The sequence below is a fragment of the Nyctibius grandis genome, chromosome 3, assembly GCF_013368605.1.
Source record: "Nyctibius grandis isolate bNycGra1 chromosome 3, bNycGra1.pri, whole genome shotgun sequence".
NCBI classification, from domain to species: Eukaryota; Metazoa; Chordata; class Aves; order Nyctibiiformes; family Nyctibiidae; genus Nyctibius; species Nyctibius grandis.
In genome coordinates, this window is record NC_090660.1 from 63,940,960 (window position 1) to 63,964,985 (window position 24,026).

A 24,026-nucleotide genomic window follows, 5' to 3' on the forward strand; every position below is an offset into this window, starting at 1 on the left:
TCTTTGCTCAAAGTAACATGGAAAATGTATCCACATTACAGGTAGTCAGGAAGATACTGTTAATAAAAATATGCTGCAAGAATAGTGTATTAGTGGCACTTCACAGCAATTCTTAACATTTTCAGACGTAGTGTCAAAACAACGTCTTTGTATATCTGAACATGCTTTTTGTTAACAGAAACGGAAGAAAGTCACAGCATGTTGCCAAATATTATTTGAACAGAAATAATCCCATAAGAAATACATTTTTTTTTGCAGTTAACACAAAACTGTAAACTGGATTGGTGTGTGTCTTTCAGCATCAGATTGTTCAGTAATAAATACGACTAAGTCTTAACAGACTACGGAGTAAAAGTTCCCTTAGTGTCCAGTTTTTAGCAGCTGTTGAACGTTCAGGGATGCACAAGGCACACCTCTGCAGATTCTCTACCTTTATTATTGACATACAAAAAAAAAATCCATTCACCACTCAAAAATGTGTATCTGCATAGTAAGAATTTTTCTACTACTATTTACAGGAAGGGCTTTTAGTGCAAAAAACAGGAAGTGATGTATTAGCTGAAGTGCATTGAGCACATCTCGTACAATTTCACTAATAACTAGTCGGCATCACATCTTGGGCCGCCAGCCATTAATGAACTGTAGTATTTTCTTAACCTGCAATTTGCTTAGCTTAAAGTCTTCTGACAGGATTTCTTCCGTAAGCTGAACCAGTAAATTGCCATCAATCTTCTCTGTAACAAAAAACGATATGACATCTTCTGACAGACCAATAAACCTCAGCGATTTTGACACTTCCTCTATCGAGAGTCCAGAAAGGTCCGTGGGTGGCTGCCAGGGAGAGCCGTCCCCACAAGATCTTGGTGCTAACTGGAGGTGGAGGGGAGATGAGAAAGGATAAGACACAGAGAACATATCCTGCATGCCCTTTTTGACGAGATACTGATCGTCCAAGTGGTCTGGGGAACCAGTTTTCGGCTCCTCCTCGGCACCATCTATTTTCAACGGCAAGGGACACATGTCTGTAACTGTTTTCTCTTCACTTGACTTCGGTGCCCGAGGAGGTAAGGCAGGACACGAATGGCTCTGCTTTGTGTTGCTGACTCCCAGAGTCTTCTCATCAGTGCAGTCTAGAGAGTAACTTGCTGACTTTGGACAGCTAGAGATGGTGTTCGTGATCTCTGCTGGGGTCAGCGGGGAGTATCCCGCTGGGAGCTCACACCCATCAAAGTCAAAAGTCAAAGGTGCTGGACAGTTTCTCTTTGGCGTACCTGGAGTCTTCTGTCTGGGGTAACTGTAGCTCCTGCTCGGATCGAGCAGGAAATCACTCCTACTCAGGCCTTCAGCAGTTCCTGAAAAATGGTTTGGCCAAGATAACCTCGAAGGCAGAGCTTCAGCTGAGGGGCTTCCCAAAGACATTGTGCTCTCAGGCTCTTTGGATTCGGTTTTCATCACATTACAAGGGTAGCAGGAAACAGGTGTGCTCTCAGTTGGGTTGGTGTTGTTGCTCTCTGTGACATTGCTTAAGGACCAAAGCAGAAAGGATTTCATTAGTACCAAAAAATGTGGCATTTGAATAAATTCATAAATCATCTAACAGAGTCAGAGGGTGGCTGTCACAAGGAAAGAATCTTCTTTCCTCCGGCAGAACTTTTCAAATTTGAATTAACAACACGTTTGAATAATGCATTGACAGTTATTCCTTCTACGAGATTGACAAGATGCTGATACACCCAAAAGCCTCATGTCTTGGTTTTTCAAGCTCATAAAAAAGTACATGCCTCAATTCAGTTCTGTGTCATCTCCTGAATACTCAGTTTTTCCGCTGTCGAATTCCTGAGGGACACCACCATGGAAAAAAGAACAGCCTCACATATACCAGAAGATGTTCTAAGCGTGTATTTTGTATTTATATACCCCAGATGTGTCATGGTATGCAAATGCTTGTGACAGGGGCAGGTCACCACTGCACTAGACCCAAGCTTAACTGACATAAGAGATGACAAAAAGCCCTTTTGGAGCCAACATTTTAATTTTTCATGGCACTTGCATATGCACAGGATCCTTCCCCACTGGTCATTGGTGCAGAAACTGCACCAGCGCACAGTACAGTAACACAGAATAAGTGAATGCCTACTGCCAAAGGAAGAGTTTTACCTGGAAGGTTAAGCAGACCTAGCTGTATCTGTTGAAGTATCAGTCTTTAAGCTTACCCCACGGTAACTTGTTCAGGTGTCCATATCCTTCAAAAGCTACGACAAGAAACAATTGCTTTTCAAAGGCACCTAAAGTAAGTTACCCTGACCTACTTCCAGGTGGTAAACTAAGCTCAGCCTTAGTCTGAGGGAACCAATAGTTTATATCCAGGTGTTCCTGAGAGACAGAGATGCCAACAAAAACATGCAATCTGTTATCAAAAGCAAATGTTTGCTGCTTTTATGCCACTTTCTTTTAGAAAGTCTGAAGGATTGGGTTGATCTCTGGAATTCTGGCCAATTAAGCCAGAACACTGGAAAAACAATTAAAAATTTATAAAATCCTTACCTAACAAAACAGAGGGAAACCAACAGTTGAAATAATTGTTTTAATTACTCACCCCTCTCTTCTGGAAACTAACTAATCAAAAAAGAAACTAGGTAGTCATTCTGTGACAGCTCAGTGAAAACTGCTTGAGGAGGGCAGCAGCTTTCAAAAAAACAGCACAGTTTTGAATAGATTGACACAAAAAATAGTTCCCTGTGTGCTTAGAGTGAGTCAGAAAGGAAGCTAACTTGGACTTGCTCAACTCAAACACAAGGTGCAGATGTGTAAAAGCAGCTCTAATCTCTATCACTGGAAAATTAGTTATAAAACTCAGCCCCAAAAGATGCAGTTTCTCTCTCTGTCTAACCATCCCTTGCTCTCCACTCCATGCCCTCCAAACTCTTCTTTTTGCCTGTTTATGTCACGAATACAAGTCTGCAAGTTAAAGCAGTTGGATGTTTACAATAGCAGATTATTTTTTTTTTTCTCTCTCCTCAACAAGGATAAACTATCAACTGGTCATTTCTGGCTGTTTAAAGGCCAACTGCTGTAATGTACACAATGCAAAGCATTTTCCACAAATCTAGCCATCAGGCTGTTCAATTCAGAGACGGCAGTCAGTGAGGTGTCGTGAATAACCAACAATACAGAGGAATTAAATTGATGGATCCTGTTTCTGTTCTCTAATTCAATATCAGAAATGGGAACATTTAATGATTTAAAAGATGAATGGAATTACTGAAAACTGATAAAGTAACATTTGCAAAGCGCTTCCTTATTCATCTTCCACCAAAATTAACTCACTAGGACTCAGTGCCAAAGCATACAAGAGAAACCTCAAATACAGCTGAAGTCAGACATCAGGCTTTTTTATAGGCAGATAAGGACAAATCATATTGGTTTTGTTTGTGTCTAAAATATTGGCTGCAAACCTTCACAATGCAGAAAATAAGATCATTGATAAAAATGGCAAGACTTGAAAAGCAACTTCACCAGCCATCTGGTTACTTCACACATTGCCAATGTTCTAGCAGCTTCATCTGCAGCACTAGGTCAATTCTACCAAGATGGAGATACCTAGTCTAGACCAAAGCTGGAGATTAATTTAATGCAAATATTGTGAAGTCTGAGGCAAATAATACCACTTGCATTCCTGAGAAACTTCACTTCTCACAGTTTTCCTGGTTTCTTGAAAGGCAGATGTGTTCCTAGCTACAAAGAGAGAACGCAGCATTTGATGGGCCTCAAATGCTGGGAGGTCTTGTGCTTCCTGTGGAGCAGACCTTGACAGAACTACCCAACCGGCTTTCATAAAAACAAACGAGCAGCCTTGATCTAGAGTGATCATTGCCAGATACACAATGCTAAGCTGCAAATGTGCAGTATGGCTTAGAAAGGCAATTCCAGAATAAGTTATTATACCAATTGCATCTAGGCTGAAGTTATTTCAGTGGCGTTCCAGAACAATTTGTAATATCCAGACAGGTAGTATCTCATCATTGAAGAGATACCAAAAATAATGGCAACAAGACATTCAAGTCAAAAAGGAGGTGAGACTTCAAAAGGTGTATGCACTTTCTAAAGCCAAACGAAGAACACTGCATTGCTAGGAAAAGGTATGCAGCCACATAATTCAAAATCTACTGTCAACTTCCGACTAGCCTGAGTGTATTTTCCAGTTTGTGGGCTAGGTTTGTACTGAAGTGGGTTTGATCTGGAAGCTGCCTGGCCCCCTTCCACTATGCCTCACTTTGCACTCAGTGGTGTCTGCTAGCCTCTCTGTTCTCCATCACACCCACCCCGCACGTTGCCATATAGTTGGTACAACACATTTCTGGATTACCATGCCCCTTTTGTGCCCTACTTATCAGAGCTGGCTGCACTGCATGCATGTAGCACTGAAATCCCACCCAAAAACTAGCTTTGAGACGTTCTGGTTTGAAGATTCAAGCTTTTCAAGAATTATACAGAACTGTACGGGATTTTCTATTTAGATAGCCTGTGCCACCTTACAGTGAGATTACCTATAGCAATATGTGCAGGTATTTAATATAAATTGCTATGTCTATCTAGTAAAACATAGTTTTTGCTGGAGCTTTGCTTCTTCTAGGATCTTTAAAAATAACTTGACAGGTTAGCCCATTTCACAAAAAGTCAGCAACTCTGACACAGTGCTATGCCTTTATAAACAAGTGCCTTCAAAAAGAATACTGCTAAATTTAAATTTCTCAAAAGGTGCTAGCACAGAGCTCTCACAGCTCAAACACATACATGTTGTGTAGTCCCGAAGAGTAGTAGGATAGAGTAGGGCTAGGAGAGCGGGTCTGCTGTCGTGCAGGTTTGACTGTACGAGGAGGGATGGAAGGACTGGTGGAGGACGGCTTTGAACTCCGTGGTGGGACGGGGGGAGCATTCAGGAGCCTGCATTCTTCTTTTACCTGTACAAAAGAAGAACATGTAAGTAAGCAGCGAGAAAATCTGGGCAACAGCACTCTCAACCACATGAAACACATCTGGTTCTGCCTTATTCTGTGAAAGGAAATTATTAAAAAGGGAGGAAAGAGAAAAAATGATGTTAAGTATATACATCTGCAACAGTATGTGGCTGTCATAAAGATATCCAAAAGAATGCCTTGCTACCAGTAGAGCTACTAGCAGTCTTTTTTAGGGTGCTTTTCAGTAGTTTGATATCCACTCATTTAAAAAGTACCAGCAATGAAACGATGTAAAAGAGCCTTCCAGTAACATACAAAATCAATTCTTTAGGCTTAAACATAATTAATGCTTTTTATTTAGATTTAATAAACCAACTTACTTAATGAAAAGATCTCAACAGACTTTGATGTTTCCTGACTTACTTCACCAGTGATACTCAGCCATCCATCTCTAGGATAATTCCCAGCCTTCCTCCCCCAGGAATAGTACCTGTACCTCTTATTTACCAGATGCTAGGATTCAAACCTGGAGCTTCAGTCCTTCTGTAGCTGCCAAAGCAGTCCGGGATAAGGCTAACTACAAAACGTACAAGCTGAAAGGTGTGGGCAGAAAAGCCTGTTCAAATAATTCACCCAGCCAACAGGTCTACTTTTTGTAGCCAGACAACTTTGCAGCTTAAAACACATGACTGTAGCACTGCTTGTCTGAAGTTTAGTTTGGTCTGCCTAGGTAGGAGCAAAATATCAGGATCCATCCCCATAGAAAAAATGATGAAGTTAAGTCCTTAATCTCAACAGTACATATAGAAGGACATGGAGCTGTTGGAGCGAGTCCAGAGGAGGACCACGAAGATGATCAGAGGGCTGGAGCACCTCTCCTATGAAGACAGGCTGAGAGAGTTGGGACTGTTCAGCCCAGAGAAGAGAAGGCTCCAGAGAGACCTTCTAGCAGCCTTCCAGTACCTGAAGGGGGCCTAGAGAAAAGCAGGAGAGGGGCTTTTTACAAGGGCAAGTAGTGACAGGACAAGGGGGAATGGTTTTAAACTGAAAGAGGGTAGATTTAGATTAGATCTTAGGAAGAAATTCTTTATTGTGAGAGTAGTGAGACACTGGAACAGGTTGCCCAGAGAAGTTGTGGCTGCCCCCTTCCTGGCTGTGTTCAAGGCCAGGTTGGATGGGGCTTTGAGCAACCTGGTCTAGAGGAAATGTGTCCCTGCCTGTGGCAGGGGGGTTGGAACTAGATGATCTTTAAGGTCCCTTCCAACCCAAACCGTTCTATGATTTATGATATTTGGGAGAGCAACTTTATTTAGCAGGGCTAGAGGTGAGCAAGGCTACTAAGAATTAGGCTGCCAGGCAAGATTTTTAAGGACTCACTACCTCTCCCTGGGCAGCAGGAGACCTCTATGTTCTCCTTGTCAGAAACAGTCTTAGATGCACCAGAAAAGGGAAATTCTCTTTGTGTTTGAAAGTTATAGCTTAACTTTAAAATTAACAACACTGCAGAACCAGAAGTTATCTTAGCAGTTCTGCAACACGTAATTAGCAATTAAAGTGATTTAATTTATTTAAAAAAACAAAATAAATGTGGAACCTTTTGCAATCCACTTCAGTGCTTTCAAAATGCAACAACCCATTTAGTACTTTTGTGAAATGGAAAATTGTGGACTAGGACATTGTAATATGTTTTTTCCCTAATTCAAAACAAGTCAAAATTACAGGAAATGCCTGACAGCACAAAACACTGAAATCCGGCTCTAAGGGTTCTTAGTTGCTCTTTCAAGAAAAAAAAAAGAATCAATTTTATTCATGTTTGTTATTGAATTCAGGCATAAAACTCTTCAACCATTTTAGTGCTGTGCGCCAAGGATGCCTAAGGACTTCATTCTTTTTTTTTTGCCGCAAGTCAGACTAGGCAAAGTTAATACTGCATGCTATTGATTATATACCCATGGGGTTAGAGAGACCATTCAGGGGAGCTCTTGGAGCACAGCAGATGGTCAAGGGGTTAAAGGGATTCTTTCCTGGGAAGAATGCTGGCATTCAAAGGTGCTGGCATAACAAACTGTGCCAAGCTCCCTTGCTGACCTAGATTGCAGATCAGAACGAGGCCATAAATAATACCGGTTTGGAGTCCCAGTTGGTCCCTGTCACAAGACCACGATTACAGCTGCCAGACACAGCCCTTGGGAAACCAGCAGGGGAATAAAAAGGAGAGATTTTGCAGATGAAACTCACAAGAGCAAGGGGAAACTTCAGAGGAGAGCTACCCTTGCTAGGTCCGAGAGAACAGCAATGAAATACATGCAGGAGAGGAGGGGAACGTGCGACACGACGACTGCGATGGCTGCTGCTGTCACAAGGAAATACTCTTTCGTCCAGAAGCACTAGATGCCATGCAGCTGCCAGATACAGATAAAGTGCATTTGCACTGAGTGTCTGAGCCCTCCCATGCTCCAGCACTCCTTCCCGTGGCCTCTTTCCAATGGTGTGAGGTGGATTTTAAGACCTCTGCTCCCTTTTCTTGGTGCGAGCCCACGTCCCACCAGCACCCCCTGGGCCCTGGGGTGTCACTCCTGAACCTGGGCATTGCAGGTACCTGTCACAGCAGCTGCTTCCGAGGTCACAGGGGTAAAACCCACCCTGACACTGGCAAGACCGTGAGCATAATGCAAAGCAGTTCAATGCTTCTTGCCAACGGGAGTCTGAACTTCCGACACACTCCACCAGGGACGTGCTTTAAATCAATCAGGAAAACAGCCTCTGAGTTTATGCAAATTAGTGTTTAGGGACCGAAGCAATTTCTATTTTACAGGCCTTAATTCAGAGGTCATTTCCCTCCGTCTTCCTTCTGCCTTCAGGCTACTTTGATTTTCTGAAAGGTATTTAGAAAATAAGCATTATATATCAGAATGCTTCATCCTGCTGGTGAGAAGAAAACCAGAACAGCTTCTGAAACACCCAAATGTCCTTTTCTCTCTCCTACAAACAGCTCCTGTACACACATTTTAAATTTAGTGCATGCCAAAATACAATTGCCAGCCAACCTTTATACAGAAATACTATGGAATATCATTCTAGAGGGAGTGATGACTAAACTGCATGCTCATGAGCAGCTCCTGAGATCTACTTATTCTATAAATACCCTACACGGAAACCATGCAAACATCTCCTCAGCCCCAGCCCACTGATGAATTCGGTAGATCACTGATACTCATATTCCAAAGCTGTTCCAGGAAGCCACAAACCCGAGTCTAAATTATCATCATCTACGGAAATGCAGTCTCTTTTATTTTGTTTTATTTCTCATGGGGTTACACCCCCTGCCCACCTCTAAACGCAAGCTAATATCTTTACCAGGAATTAGTTCTCCTGCACAGCTAGAAAGCAATACCGAAACTGCTGACAGCACTTGCACATTACCTCGGTAATGTAAGACACATACAACAAAATCGCACACTTTTCAAGATGCCCTTAAAAGGCAACATACGTACCTATCCCAAACGTCACCCTGCTGCCCCCAGAAGGGAGTCGCTACGCCATGAGGCTTCCCCAAGTGTGAGGGTCACACCAATGCTGTGCAGGTGCTCCCCAGCTCTCCCAGCATCCCATCACCCATGCCTTGGCATGCTGTGAGACACCCACGCCTCAGGCGTGCCCTGGGGAGCCGGCAGCCCCCTGCCCCGAGGGCTGCCCTCACCCCGCTGCGGGGGCAGCCTTCGTCCCCCACCACCCCCTCGCCCTCCCGCCCGCTCCCTGGCGCTGGCTCCAGCGCTCCTTTGACCCCACACTGAAGCAGTTCAGCTCGCAGAAATCAGCAGGAAACTAATCATTTTCCAGATCCAGACCTGGCTGCTTGCCCAGGCGCACAAGTGCCAGAGCCAGCACAAAAGAGGAGCCAGGACCATGTGGCTGGGAAAGGAGAAGGAGGAGGAGGAGGAGGGTGGGACCAGCCCCACGCCAGTTTACATCTGTGTAGGCTGGCAGGGAACCTCATCCCAATACAGTGCTGCTGGGCGCTTGTCCAAAAGAGTCTGGACAAAGTGTCAGTGCGTACCTGACCCCGGAGGCAAGGAAGTGCTCTTGGGTTCCTGCACTTAGACATTACGCGTAAACACCTTCCGCTAAGAAGACCTAATGTCTTGACTTTCCTGTCTTTGCCGAAGCTGCAGCGGCTGCTTTTTGGGGAAGTTTTGGTGGCACGGTCAAAGGGCTGCAGTTGCTCATTTCGTGCCTGCACTGGCGTTTCTCCTCCCCTCTCCTTGCTGCACCTCCCCAGCAGCTGCACAGCCTGGCCAGGGGGATCCCCACAGCAATTTGCCGCAGGCTAACCTAGCACAAATAATACAACTTCACTTTCAACCAGGTTGTGATGTGGCTCATGACGAAAAGGCTACGGCCAACACTGCTGGACTGGATGGGAATAGGAAAGGGATGGGTTTGCTGCAGTATGGTCTTAGATTAGTCTCAGCTTACTGTGCAGCCACGCTCTTGGAATCACTGGACTTGCAAACAGAACAATATTTTCTTTATTTAAATTACAACAAAAACCCTGCAAAATTAATTTGTTAAATTATAATATCTGTCAAGATTAATGTGAGATAAGTACGTATCATTTAAATTTTGCTAAAGATTCCTAGACTCTCCTTCCTGGGGGAAGTTTTCTCTTTTCCTTCATGTTTTTTAAAAAATAATATTTAGGACTATGTCAAGAGACCACGTAACAGTTGGATTTTCCACCCAGTCCGCATAAGCTCCTGTTGATAAAACATATTTGTATTTTTGCCTCTGAAGTTTCCTTGACATTTCAAGTTTGCAGAAGTGATTTCTCTCATGAGTTTTCATTAGAAACCCTAGGAGAGGAAACATGCTCTGTTTAAAACTGAGACCTCTAGAAGGTTCATTTATCAGCTCTGCAGAGTTCCTATTTAAACATGTTTTCTTTCAATAAGCAGTACAGAGCAATTAGTTAAGGTCTAGTTTGATAAAGTCTTCTTGAGGTCAATGACACTTAATATTCTTCAAAATCTGCCATAGACTTGTTAACAGAGAAGACAATCTCTCATTAACAAACACTTCCAATCCATAAAAATTCTAGCTGTCCTCATTATCAGGGCCTGTTAATTGAAGACGCACACACTAATGGGATCTGAGGCAGTTCCAAGTGGGGCCATGCCCCACACACTTCAGTCACAGAAAATATGACAAAACATGGAGGCCACGTGGAGAGATGATGTGGAAAGCAAGGGAAGAAACTGACCTAGCAATTCTTAGACCTTGTTTGTGTGAGCAAAAAAAATCCCAATAAATATAACCTGAAAGTATCAGGATTAAGCTACTAGATCAGTTACATTAAATATACTCTGGTGATTTTTAGGACATGACTTGGTAGGAAACTAGTCGAAGCTGTACATCTCAAAATCTCACCATTTCCTTGCCCTCTATGTGCCCCCCTCCCCACAAAGTCTTCCCTAAAAAAATCCCCGAGGAAACTCTTCACCAGTTAAAAAAGAAACAAAACAACATGAATAACCCTGACTTACTGCTTCTGATTTGGGAGGCACTGGAGGTGGAGGTAGGGAAACATCTGAAGACTTTGTGGTTGCTCCGACAGTCGCAGGCACAGGAAGAGATGCAGTACCACACTTTGATCGGAAAGACCCTCTGTAGTTGTCACATTTGTTCTTCTCACTTAGCGAGCGAGTGAGAGGCTGGTCGCCAGCCTTTCCAGACCCTTGGTCCAACCACAGCTCTTCATAAGGAAGTTCTGGTTTTGTAGGCAGAAACATCGATTCTTCACTAACTTCAGGAAAAAGGTAATCGCTGCTACTGTCACCAGACTCCTGGTACTGAAGAGCATCATGAGAAAAGAGGGCCCACTCGTTACACAAGTCCCTGCAGCCGTGGAGGTTCACTTCGCTATTCCCATGCAAGTTGTTTCCATAGACACACACTGAAAGCCGATGGAAGGACTGCGTAAGCTCATCCCGCGCGTAGCTGAGGGAGTTGGGCACGTGGCTGTGCCCCAGGCATCGGCTCTTCTTCGGGCTCTTGCAGTCTTCATTCCAGTCAGTTTTCACATCTCGCACGGCACGGGAATACTCATCTATGTCAAACTGTTCCTGGCATATATTAAACCAGTGCTGGATGAGGGATTCGTGCCACAGCTCCCCCTTTACCAGACTGTCGGGTAGAGTAAATTTCGGAAGCGTCAAATGCAAGGGAAAATGCATGGGAATAATTTTGTTACCACGAAGCACGCAACAAACCACCACAGTCTTGGTTTGAATGTTGACAAACTTGTACCTGTGCCCTTCACGGATAAAATGCAGGTCATAAGGGTTTCTTGGTGTAGGACTCGGCACAGTCACGTTAACAGGCAGCCTAGTTTTTTCTACTATATTGCGAATTGTGTGCTCACCTTCTTGCATCTGTACCTCCAGCGGGCTGCGGGTGCTAAACTTGCCCTTACACTGGAAGGGAAGACTGATGCTTTCATTGGTCCTGTGGTTCATGCAGATGAGGCAGGGCATTTTGCCTCTGCCTAGCTTACTAATTGAATTAAACTTCCCGATTTTTTTGAAGATGGTGTTGAGTCGTGACTTCTCCTTAGAGGATTTTGCATAAAGGATTTCTGCTTGCCCCATTAAAGTGAGTTCATCCCCAGTACTAAGGGTAATGTTGTAAACCTCAGTGTCTTCATTGCATTCACCTGAAGCCACCTGCAAAATAATAATAAAAAATAATATCACTGAAGATAATACTTCAAATCATATCAAAACTATTGAGACTGGATTTACAAGACTATATATTGGGAGAAACTAAACTAACTCTATTTGAACAGCTGAGTAGTCAAGTGCAAGGTGTTTAACCTGAAGCTCAGCCAAGTAACCTTTTTTATTGTTCTGCACATTCTTGCATCCTACCTGAGGGGAAATAGCCACCTGAAACTGCCAAAGAAGGCATGAGAACAAACCTAACCAATTTTTAAAGAAAGGACAAATCCATATATCCCAGCAATTCAAAGAGCCACTTGTATCATGCAGCTATGACAGAGCATGTCTAGATGCCCTTGGGTATCTTTCCCCCCCTCCTTGTTTTTGCTGTTTGCTAGAACTTATTTGCCAGGCTCTTGCAGGAAGCAAACCTTCTTCTTCCACCATCTTCAGCTCCCTAAGGAGCAGAAAAGGTGATCTCATCATTATGGATTAAGCATATCCCTTTGATATAATCTCTTCCAGGCTAGGGGGAATGACAGATGACATCTATTGCCTGAAGGAGAAGACAAGAACATCAGTCTATCCCATATGCCTAACCGCCCCTCCGCCTTGCTCTCCTAGTCATAGACTTCCTTCCTCATTTTTTGATCATAATTGCAATTTAAGAGATTAAACAACATATGCACAGCCATGTGTGTGCTTTTCTACTATGGAAATTGTACTGGAAAGAAAAAAAAAAAGCAAAACAGATGTCCAAGGCTGATTTGTTCCTAAAGTTATTTCCTTAAGACTGGAATGACTCTATAAAGAGAAGATTGCTCTGCTTCGTATTTGAGTGGTTTAACATGAAAAGCCCTTTTCAGGGACCTAACAGAATCAACCAAGCTCTTCCTCAGCAGCAGCAGATATCTACTTATAAAGGAAGCTGCATCAGCTAAACACTACTGGCTTGTTACAGATCATTTTAGTTGGAAATATTGAACATAAAGAAATTGTAAATGAAAACTATATTAAAATGGTATATCCCTTCTTCACCTCCGCAACCACTTTAGACTTCACGGAACTGTGTGAAGTTCAAATTCCAGGCTTCAAACTCAGGTATCACCACAGAATAGCCATTGCATGAAATCAAGGCTGTAATTCCAATCAGTTAATAATTGAGAAGTGCTGTGAATAATGCTTCCTCTTGTAAGCCATGATCTGCAATTCACCTGTACTTGTAAAGTTGTGATTATCTTCTGCAAGCCTTGCAGAGCAAAGGCACAGGCAGCTCAGCCGAGGTGTGCCGCCTTAGCACTTCAGTCTCAGGGCTTCTGGAGAGGAAGTCATTCAAGCCCTGAATTATCTAAACAAACACTAATTGAGTCTAATCCAGGAAACTACCAGGATTTTATGGTGTGTAATACTCATTCACAGTTCACACCACTGGCCAGACAGTATTCTGAAACACCATGACATGAAAAGAAAGCACTTGTTTTTTTTGCTGATAACACTGGTGTGACACTCATTGCTGGTTTCTCCTCAAAACCGCCACAGAGCATTGCTTTTGAGCTGCAGCCATGTAGCCCTGCCTTCGGTGGAGCTGATAAGGGCTGAGGACACACAGGGCTCTATGTGTGTACCGTTCAATCCTCCCCTTCTCCTTCTGAGAGGGCATGTTTTGTAAGAATATCGGTTTCTAGCATTGACAAGTCCCCACAAATGGCTTATTTGGACAACGTAAGCTATGCTGTCAGAAATTTTATCTCGAGATGGTACAGTTACAGCTTCTTCTTCCTTCCTGCAGGACATTGGCCGGAGCGAGGGAGGTGTCACAACTACGGCTGTGAGAGCTGCTGCTTGGCCACTCTCCGTTCCCTGGTGATTCACAAACAAACAAGCCACTGTAGAAGGAAACAGTGGGTCAGATGTGAAACCACAGAGGTAACTAACTGGCCGAGCCTCACAACGAAGGTCTCACAAAGCACCTGCTTATTAATGGCATCCATTTCAACCAGCCAAATACCAAATGGATTTTTAGATTTGACAGGCATGTTTAAAGACAAAATTATTCTCAGTTCAAAAATTTGGAAAATATTATTTCATTTTCCCTTACTATAGTCACAGGACATTAATAGGCAAAATAAGACTGAATTTTACCGTGCTGGAACAAAAGAAAAATCATGCCATGGTTCTAGTTTGGCTTTCTGAAAAAAATACTGCTATGCACTCTTCCTTCTGAACAAAAATATAAGGTATCACCTGCTGTCCAAAACTGTAATAAAAAAAATCAAAAAGTTAAATTGAAAGTCTCAGACTGCACAATTTTATCCCTACCCATTAAACCCTACTATGGGGAAGTTAAGGCTGCTGGTACACCTCAGTAGGCTAAGTATATTTTAAAATTCAAATTCTGAAAGTTGAGAAAGGTAATTCCTCTCTTCTTGTGTTAGGTTAATTCATTCATTACCACATGGTATTTAACATCTATAAAGTATACAGGCCAGGTAAATACGTGTTCCAGGACATCAACAACAAATATATCTCTCATTCCTAGCATACACCGCAATCACTCTAAAATCATCTAGCAACTCATGCAGATATATCTCTAAGTTTTTGTTTCTCAGATTACATTGCTAAATGACCTTTACTTTGTCCTTGTAGCAATGACCTACGAAAATCAAACTTGCTGTCTTGTTCACTCAAACATTTCACTTTATCAATGGCCACAAAACTTACGAAAACATCAACAAATAGAGCCATGGACTTCAGCACAGGACACCAGGTGTAGAATCCTCCAGGCTAGGCAGGACCCCCAGAGTCATCTAGTCCAACCTGCTCCTCAAAGCAGGTGTAGCTACAGCAGGCTGCTCAGGGTCATGTCCAGTTACATTTTTAGTTTCTCCAAAGATGGAGAATCCATTTTTTCTCTGGGCAGCTCCTTCTGTGTTCAACCACCCTCATTAAATTTTTTTTTTCTTCCACTAGAGCAGAATTCTCATGTTCTAACTCATGCCTGTTGCCTCTTGTTGTCCCACTGGGCACCTCAGATGAGTCTGTCAGTCTTCTTTATACCCTCCCACTAGGTCCCCTCAGCCCCCTCTCAAGGCTGGACAAACCCAGTTCTCCCTGCCTCTCCTAATACATAGTTTGCTACAGCCCCTGACCATCTTGGTATAGTGGACTTGCTCCCACATGTCAATGTCCTTGTATTAGTGTGCTATTAGAAAAAAGCCATTTCCAAAACTGGAAGCAATACTCCAGCTGTAGCATCACAAGTGCCAAATGGTGGCAAATAATCACCAATCTCAACCAGCTGGCTACACTCTTGCTAATTCAGCCCAATATGCTGTTGGCTGCCTTTGCCACACCACCGCTACTGTCTATCAGGTACCGCTCAGACTTTTTCTATAGAGCCACCTTCTGGCCCGTCAGCTTTTTGCAGGGCTTATGGCATCCCAGGTGCTGGGCTTTGTGCTTGCCTTCAGTGAACTTCACAGGGCTCCCATCAACCCAGGAACCAGTCAAGCACACAGCAGCTCCTTGGAACAGATTTGATTCACACCAAACAGCACGCTTAAAAACAACATGGTCTGGGAGAAAGCGCATATCATAAATTATTCCTAAAAGGCAGAATGGGTAACACCACACCAGACTCGTTTTCCTCTACTCTCTAAGCTTCCAGCACTGACCCAACAGGATTTGCACCTTCATGCACCCCTATGCTCCTTCGCACCCTCGCTGAGAGCATGCCCTGTGCACGCTCCACTTACTGCTACAAAATGACTGGCGGGGTGTAGCAGAGCCCTACGCTATTTCAGACACTTGGACCAGCTAGTGGCATGTCCCAGCCCACGCACGTGACAGAGCATGTCACTGGCATATGACAGAGAGAAGACAGCAGTGCACTATCTCAGAGCGGCAGAGTTAAGGTAGTCCAGCAGACAGACTGATGCAGAAATAACGGTATATTTTTATAGCAAACTGTTAGAATCTCCTCATAATTCTGGAAAACAAGTAATGCTACAGAAGGCAGAAAGCACCTGAGAAGCCTTCATTCATCTGCATAACACACCCGGGAAGGCCGACTCTGGCCCTAGTGCGGCTCCGCTCTGCCCCACACTTTCAGCTGACTTCCCTCCTCCTGCTTTGCCCTGCTTTGCAATGCTCTTGCCTCCTTTGGGACTTCTGCCAGGTTTGGTTTTGAACCTTCAGGTGTGAGACCTTGCAACTGGTAGGAAGCTGAGACCAGCTGAAGGAATGGGGGGAAGGAAGGTAAGACAATACATTTTCCTCAAACATCTCCATAGTGGGGCTGTGCCCTTATGTTTCAATTTTTTGTGTGTGCCCCCTCCTCACATCTTCTAGTGGAAGGAAACCAGGAATTCTTCACTGGACAGTTCCAGTGCAAAAACATGCAGCAGTAACCATCATACCTCTGGTTGCTGTCATTATCTGATAAACACAAAGCCTCCTCCAGTTATTAAACTGCTAGCCTTGGGAGCATTCTGAAATAACTCCTTCCCCAAACACGTTTATCTTCGTGGTTGCTCTCTCTGTTTTATACATTATAACAACGATGCTTTATGCATTATTAACAATGACTCCTGCAGTTTTACTTCCCCCTTGCCCCTCTTTTGCCCTTCCCAGCCAGTTTTCACTTTCTGTTAATAGGTGAGAATAATTAGTGCTCCCAGCTCTGTGGAAGAGGCAGTGCTAATCACGCTATACTCCAAAGCCATGTAGAAATCACTAGCAGATATCCAAATTGAACAACTCCTAATGCAGAGGACCCTCAGAAGCAGAACCTACTCCACGCTGTACTTACCCCTCCACCTCCCTACTGCCAGACGTTGATCCATATTAACTGTTCACTATTGATGCCAGGATGCTGACCAGAAAGGCTACGGGCTTACAGACATCTTATCAAACACACTGCAAAGCAGCAGTGGGTTAAGTCACTATAATGCTTTAAATTTTAAGACTCCCACAATTCAATAACAATTCAGAAGCCAATTACATCTACTGCAGAAGACAGGCATCAGGAAAGTGATTAATGATTATTTAAGAAACATGTTCTTTTGGGAAAGCTCAAGTATATTGTTTCTTTTGCTTAAGGAAAGGTTAACTCAGAAAAATAGATTTTGATAACACCTGAGTCAATATCCTGTCTTGGACTCCAACTGTTCTAATTTGTTATAGTTTGAAGTAGAAGTCTTTAATCACTTGGACACATATGAATTCCTTATAAAAACGATTTGTTATACCCGCTAGATCTTATTAGACTAATGCAAGCATTGCATTCACAGTAAAAATTCACAGTTAGGATTTCTTTTGCTAGAGCTTTTTTTAAACTGTGAGGTTCATAGTTACTGCATACATTTTTTACTATTAAAGCCAAGGGACCAATCAAAGCACTTTAAAAAAAAAAAATTTTCTTTTTTACAGGTCCCCTAAAATGAATGAAATTATTTTAATATAAACCAAACAGTCTACAGAAGAGCTTTTAACAGAAAAAATAAGAAACTTTTTCAAAGAAGTTGACTAAATTCAGTGAGACAGCATCCCATTTTTATTTTATAAAGCTCTGTGTCCCAAGACAGAGAATCAGCAAGTACAACTCTTCATGTTGGTATACGCATGTTTCCCTCTCAGCTAAGATGGACTTTGCCCTGATTACAACATTAAAAGCTGGCTTCAGTGTGGTTTAAGGATGTCTCAAATAAATCAAAGTGTTCAAAAAATGACTCTAAATGTGACAGGTAATACCATAGAGATCTAACATGAAGCATCTCTTCACGTGGGATGTCAGGAAGACCAGCACATGAAGCCACTGCAAGGCAATGGTGCTCACTCATAAGGCTGGCATCAAGCCACAAGCGGACAAGGGGACTGAAGCACTAATTCTCAAGGTGAAGTACCATGAATGGCCTGCAAATTTGGAGCCAAAACCTGCACACAGACTGATTTCAAGAAAGTCGCTATTGTGGCCTTTAAAAATCCCAGTACAGGTCATAAATATGTGCTTTTTGAAAACTCAGGGCAAGTTTATCAAAGCCAACACAATTGCATCCAAATCAGGAGATCAATTTTGTTTCCCTGTGCCGCGTTAACATTTGTCAAAAAAAAAAAAAGCAGCACAGTTTGCATTATATATTTATTTCTGACAAAGTGCACACTGTATGGGCCAGCACAGTTAAACCACTGTGAAAAGAGGATTACATTAAAAAAATAATCACATCGGGTATCAAAAGTTCACATCAGCCAAACAATGTCTTTGATAGGAAAGAAAGGAATCATTACAGGGCTAGTTACCTCACCATCCTGGAAAGGTTCGGCAAACAACTTCACAACCTCTCCTGGGAGACTGAATGATATTGTCAGGACAAAAATGATATCCCAGAAAAAGTAAAAATAAAGTAACCCCCTCTTTGGAGAAGATCCCACAGCCCGTCACAGCGAGAAGGCAGTTCTCAGAATGGCAGCACTAGCTGTAAAATCCTGCCGGAGCAGCAAAGGATTTACACGGAGGAGTAAGGTTCGCATCAAGTCAAGCCGTAACTGTGGCATATCGGCACATGCAGGCAGACCTCAACAAGCACAGACAAAACCATTCAGTGACTGTCTGGTAGCACCCTGTAACTCTACAGGCTCTTCAAAAATTATCCATGAAAGACTTGAGTGTTTGGCACAACAAAGAGTTCTCAGACTTCAGAGTTCCTCCTCATCCTAAATGCTTCATCAGATATTTTAGGCATTTTTTTTTCTTTTTATATCGGATTAGCTACCTTCTGATACTCTCTTCTGAATTTAAATGGGCACACCACATTGGATAGAAATCAACCTTACATAGTATTCCTCCCTTTGCTCTAATCAGTTTGACAGGATCTCCCCTATATTAAAATTTTAGCTTACATAATTCTCTTGCATCTAAAGGGTTATTAAACACTTTAATAAATTCTGTTAAGTTCATTTATTTTTTGGAAGATGATAACCTTGGAATAGACTTCTACGAAACTGGAAAAACTGCCAAGAGAAATACTGCCAAGATAACTGTGTAACTAGGTTAAACCTGGATTATTATTACTGTTATTTACATTAAGGAGTATTACAATAATATCTTCTAAAAATTGATTTGATATCTAACTGTAAGCTATGCTTATTTCTCAGTTTGCTAAATACAACAAAGAGTCTTAAGAACACTCAAACTCAAGACACAACATTTTACATTTAAACACACCTGCAGACGAATACTTTTCTCCCTATAAAATCAAAGCTGCATGTTTTACTGTGCCACTCTTGATTTGGTCATTTATCAACTGAGAAATAATGGCACAGCAGTGGATAAGGCTAGCAGTCCCAAGGCAAGACTGATTTTCCCGAGTAGAAATGAAATCTTGTTGCCTTGATTTACCCAACTACATCCTAAACGTACAAAGGTGTTCCAACTTTCTCATGTAGCCTTCATTCATGAAAGGCTCTGTTTTATGGGTCCAGCTTAATGGAGAGTATAAATGAAAACAACCTACTGTCTTGAAAGGCATGAATCTGTGTCGCTAAATGAATTAACTGATGAGCTCTCGCACTTAAAGCAGTCTTCAGCAATCTTGTTTCACACTTATAAAAACTGCGGACTAGCTGGTGTCCCCCAACTCTAGCAGTGCAAAAAGGAGAAAAAGCCATTAAAATACTGTTATAAAACCCCCACATCGCTACATACGGGACCAGGAAACACTATACTGGTTTTGCACCAGCACTATCAGTCAGTTTCCCCCGCAAAGTACATAATGTGGATATTGCATCATTGCATCACAGCTCTAGGATGCTCTTCAACCAGTCTTAGGTGGTGTCTCAACTGAAGCAAACTAGACGAGTCCGAAGACCACTCTGCTCTGTTGGCAGAGCTCACCTACCTTGTGTAACGTCACACATATAGGCAAGACATATAGGTAGGACGAAGAAGAACAAGTTCTGTCTTCGTTATGTCATGCCACTGCACTGCAGTGTGTTTGGTGATAGCAAGCCCTCTCACACTCATGGGACTGCTGACCCTTTGATGAGCCCAAGAGGCATGCACATGCAAACAAACACGCGCGCACACACACAGAGAACAAGTGTGTCTTTTGTTTTTGTTTTTTTGTTTGTTTGTTTGTTTGTTTTATTCACAATGCTATTTAGCTGAAGTAATTTTGAGACAAGCAACCCCATCATTTCACCCTGCATGCTCTCTGAGAATAAGACTTTCTGGACAGGGATTTGAGCAGCTGCTGCTTAGCAGAAAATAAAATTCAGACTGCTGGAGGGGGAGGGGAAAGGGGGCAACAAACAACATTTGTTTAAAATCTGGCAGGAGCATCCTAATTAGATGAATTATTGGATGGATCATCAGGACTGCTCCCCAAGGTGGACAGGACAGGAGAGCCCTTAGAGGACGTGTTGCTTTAAGATTGCAAAAACGATTCCGAAGAGCACCATCACTGAATGCAGAACACTAAAGGCTCATTTGTCTCAAAAATCACACTTCCCACACACCGCCGTTGCTCACTTGCCATGTATATAAAGGTTGTAACAGTTAATAATTTAGACAGGGATAAATATTTATTCAGGGACTACCTTAACGTTGAATGTTATTTCCTCCATGACGTAAACTCGTTCAGGAAATGCTTTAGCCACCTCCTCCACACTGTTAAAATACTGCACTGGCTCCTTAATATCTCGGTCTTGTTCCAGCAGCTTAAACTGCCCTGAAAACAGATGATAAACAGAAGAGTTGTAAGATATTTATATTGGTCAACTGTCACTGTGGCAACTGCTGGCTCAACTTCTTCACCATTTTGCTTGGTCAGTTTTCCCGGTTATTAGCAGCCAAAAAAGACGACAAAAGATTGCAGGGAGTCTCCTGAACCTGCCGTGAAAGGCACCCAGTTTCACCAGGTTGGAACGAAAAGAACGTGTGCGAGCCAAAGTTAAATTAAAAAAAGATCCGTTTATCACATGCTCTTATAGTAAATAACTATGGAGGCATTTATGTTTGTGTACTTAATTTGGTAACTGTACAGATAGCATTTTTTGGCCCTTAATATTAAAAGTTTTACAGAGAGAGAACACACCCATTACTATAAAACCCCAAAACAATAAACATAGGGGTTTTGGTTTTAGCATCATCAAACAACTATTAAACTATGTTAGGCTAAAACCCTTCTCCCCCTAGGCTTCCCTAAGAGTGGAATAGCACCTACCTTCCCTTAATTATAAACTAAGCCCTTTGGGAACTTTAACTAACATAAGAAATTAAACCATACACATTTAAAACCCTTTTGAAGGTGGTCACCTTCAAGAAAGCATTAGAAAGAAGTGTTTCTTGCTGACTTGACCGCCCCCCAGCATGAAAACCTTGGCTATTTTTTAGGTCTTGTAAAAGGCAAGAACTAACAGGGAGGCAGCCGCTCCGGGACAGCCAGGCACATCAATCACCTCTGTGCACTATGAACACAAAGTTTAAAAGCTTTCTTTTATAAATATAGCGATAACAAAAGCTTAGATGGACACATTTGCTGCTTGTATGACTTAAACTTAAAATCAGTGGAGCAATCTTCCCAAATTTAGAAACATTAATTACTACTAAGTTAAAGGCTGATCTCAGCAACTGAATAGCACAATAAGACTCGATGTAAGAAACAACTCAAGAAAACGAGTAAAAGGCTAAGTAAAATCAATGGTTAGTACATCACCTGTAAATAATATTTTAAAATTAGCAATGCACTGGATTATTGTTCCCAAACAGTGCTCAACTTCATTAAAATCCGTCAGGATGTCAGCCACCCACAGAAATATTTTCTCACTCTTTCAGCATTTTTGTGCACAACACCCTGCTGCCCCTATACATCCCATCAGACTTGAGACTTTTGTGACACGTTCAGAGAAATCACCCACACTAAACTATTTCAGGCCACCTAGCAGCAGAGGAGGAAACGAACGCAAACTCAGCAAAGTCCTGACACCCCATGAGAAAGACCCGTCCCACCACCCTGCCAGGTGTGTGCACACACGGGTACACACACATACACTCAGAGAGAGGTGTGAGACCAAGAGGCTCAGCTCCTCCTCCCAACCCCAGCACCCCACTGACAGAGGCGCACTCTTTTAATCAGTATGCTTAAGTACTGTGGTTGTAAGCCTAAATATCAACTTACAAGATAGAAGACTTCCTTTTATCGCCTCCCATACATTTTGCCTTTCTAAAGTGACCTCAGTAACTTTGAAGTATTATCAGAAGGGTAACTGAAGATGCTGGTACTTCCCACCATGAGACTGTATTTTGCAACTGTTTAATAAACTTCATCACACTTCAAAAATCAGTTGTCCTGGAGTTTTCCTAACTCTGTGTCTACTCCAGGACACACCATTATTTGAAGTTCAGCCAAGACAATTCAAATGCTTCAAAGACCAACACTGGAGTAGAAGCAGCAGGACCTTTGGTCTGACCTGCTGAAGCCATTCCTGTAGCATATTACAGCAATGTAGTTGACTACAGAAATGGCTTCTCGAGGTCAGATCAAAGATCTGCCTCGTGCAGGATTCTGCCTTAGACAGGAGTCAATGACAGCCCAGTAAGAAGGACTTTAAGCACAATTAGCAATACCCTTCAGAGTCTCCTCCACACCTCTAGGAGGAACTCATGGCTCAAGGATGCCCAGAGCAGGGAAGAGGTATCTTCGGGCTTAGTAGCTCTAGAGGTTTTCTCCCCTGAAAATTCGTTTAATTGCTTATTGAAGGTATCTAAAACTTTCATTGTAGACCTACCCTCTATCTTGAAAAATTCTGGCAACTTTGTTTTCCACAGTCTCTACACTGCCTCCAGGATTAAAAGTAGAAATTTTAGGAGTGACAAAGCTACATCTGGCAGACACTATAGGTAGCCATAGGAAACCTGACAGTGGACAAGCATTCGGAAAAAACACTTTACATGCTCAATAGACATGTGCTGTCGTCCTGAAGCTGAATTCCTCTACCTGTCTGCTCCGAGCCCCTTTCGGTGCAAAGCAATAGAGGGGGCAGGCAGCTGGCACCTCTGGGCTCAGGGAGTCTGGACAATAAGCGGGGAGGCACTCAGTTAGCCGAAGCTGGAAAGTGTGTTGTGACTGAAGCCCGAGGTCCAGACAAGGAGAGATGAAGAGTGGAGAATTATGCTTTTTAATCCCCAGTTCACCTTATAGATCATTTAAGTCCTAGTTTCAGGATTTCCCTTGTCAGCCACATCCTAACCAAGAGGAAGATGCGTTCCCCAGCTCCGCAGATCCTTCCCCCGCAGGCACCCCACTTGTCTGCAATGAAAATCCAGGTGTGCGGGGGAACTGAGTGAAGTCAGACCTCCTCCTACGTGGAGTCAGGACATGCCAGGACAGCGTGCAGCAGCAGGGACTATGAGTTGCACCAAGGAGCACCAGATAGCACAGAAAAACTACTACTCGAGCACAGAGCCAATGACTGTATTTCACAGATAGTCACTACAAGGAAGATGTTCTTAAATTTTACAGAAGTCATCACACAGTGTTCATTCTCCATGGGCTGACCTGAGGCTGTTGCTCTCTCCTTACTTCTGAATTGCTCCTCAGGGAGCATTGCTGTCCTCTTCGACTACTGACACAGCCACCTGGCTGCAACCCTAATTGATTACCCAATTTGGGATCCAGGGGTCTGATTTGCAGGATTCCCAGCTGCGGTTCCTATTTGAGGCACGCTGTGATTACAATTTATAATGGCATTTCATACGTTAAATTCCCTGAAGAAAAAAAAAAAACAAAAACCACAGCAAGTTTGAGTCACCTCAGACAGATCTAAATCCAGTGGGGTTACTTCTGATTTAACACTCCCCCCTTACGTACATAACAGAGTTGAATACGATACTGCATAGAAGCTACATAGTTTTTTGAAACTGTGAGATATTGCAGTGATAAAATTTTGCTAGTTCAGAAAGAAATTGAGAACTGTCACTTCAGAGAGGGAATTGAGTTGGGCACAGTAACAAAGAAAGAATTCACATGAACAAGGAAGGAAAACAACATACTGAATAATCCAGCACTTAGAGACAGTGGTCTTTAATTCTAGGTTCTCTAGTTACTCTGTTTGGAAGCATAATACTACTATTTTACTGGAACTCTTATGTATTTAACAATAGATAGTCTGGTGGCAAGAAAAGGTTGATTACCCATTGCAATCCAAACTCTTACAAAAAAGTCCCAAATTCCTCAGCACAGAACAAATGCTTTAGGCTGTGTGCAACTGGGAGCAGGGTCTGCTGCCTATTGTAGAATTACACGTTCTTGTAAAAAAAAAAAAAAATCAGCTGGAGCTTTTCTTTGGTACAAAG

General features: G+C 42.7%; 1 protein-coding gene across 1 annotated transcript in view; it reads right to left on the bottom strand.

Annotated features, from left to right (window-relative positions):
- Positions 1-240: 240 nt before the first annotated feature.
- The window catches only part of GAREM1 (GRB2 associated regulator of MAPK1 subtype 1), a 98,802-nt gene continuing 75,016 nt past the window's right edge, over positions 241-24,026 (bottom strand). Inside the window, exons 3-6 of the mRNA XM_068396646.1 lie at positions 20,270-20,400; positions 10,502-11,680; positions 4,795-4,961; positions 241-1,522 (exon numbers count right to left, since the gene is read on the bottom strand). Of these exons, the coding sequence (XP_068252747.1) occupies positions 610-1,522; positions 4,795-4,961; positions 10,502-11,680; positions 20,270-20,400 (2,390 nt within the window). The 3' untranslated portion in view covers positions 241-609. The remainder of the gene's footprint in view (positions 1,523-4,794; positions 4,962-10,501; positions 11,681-20,269; positions 20,401-24,026) is intronic.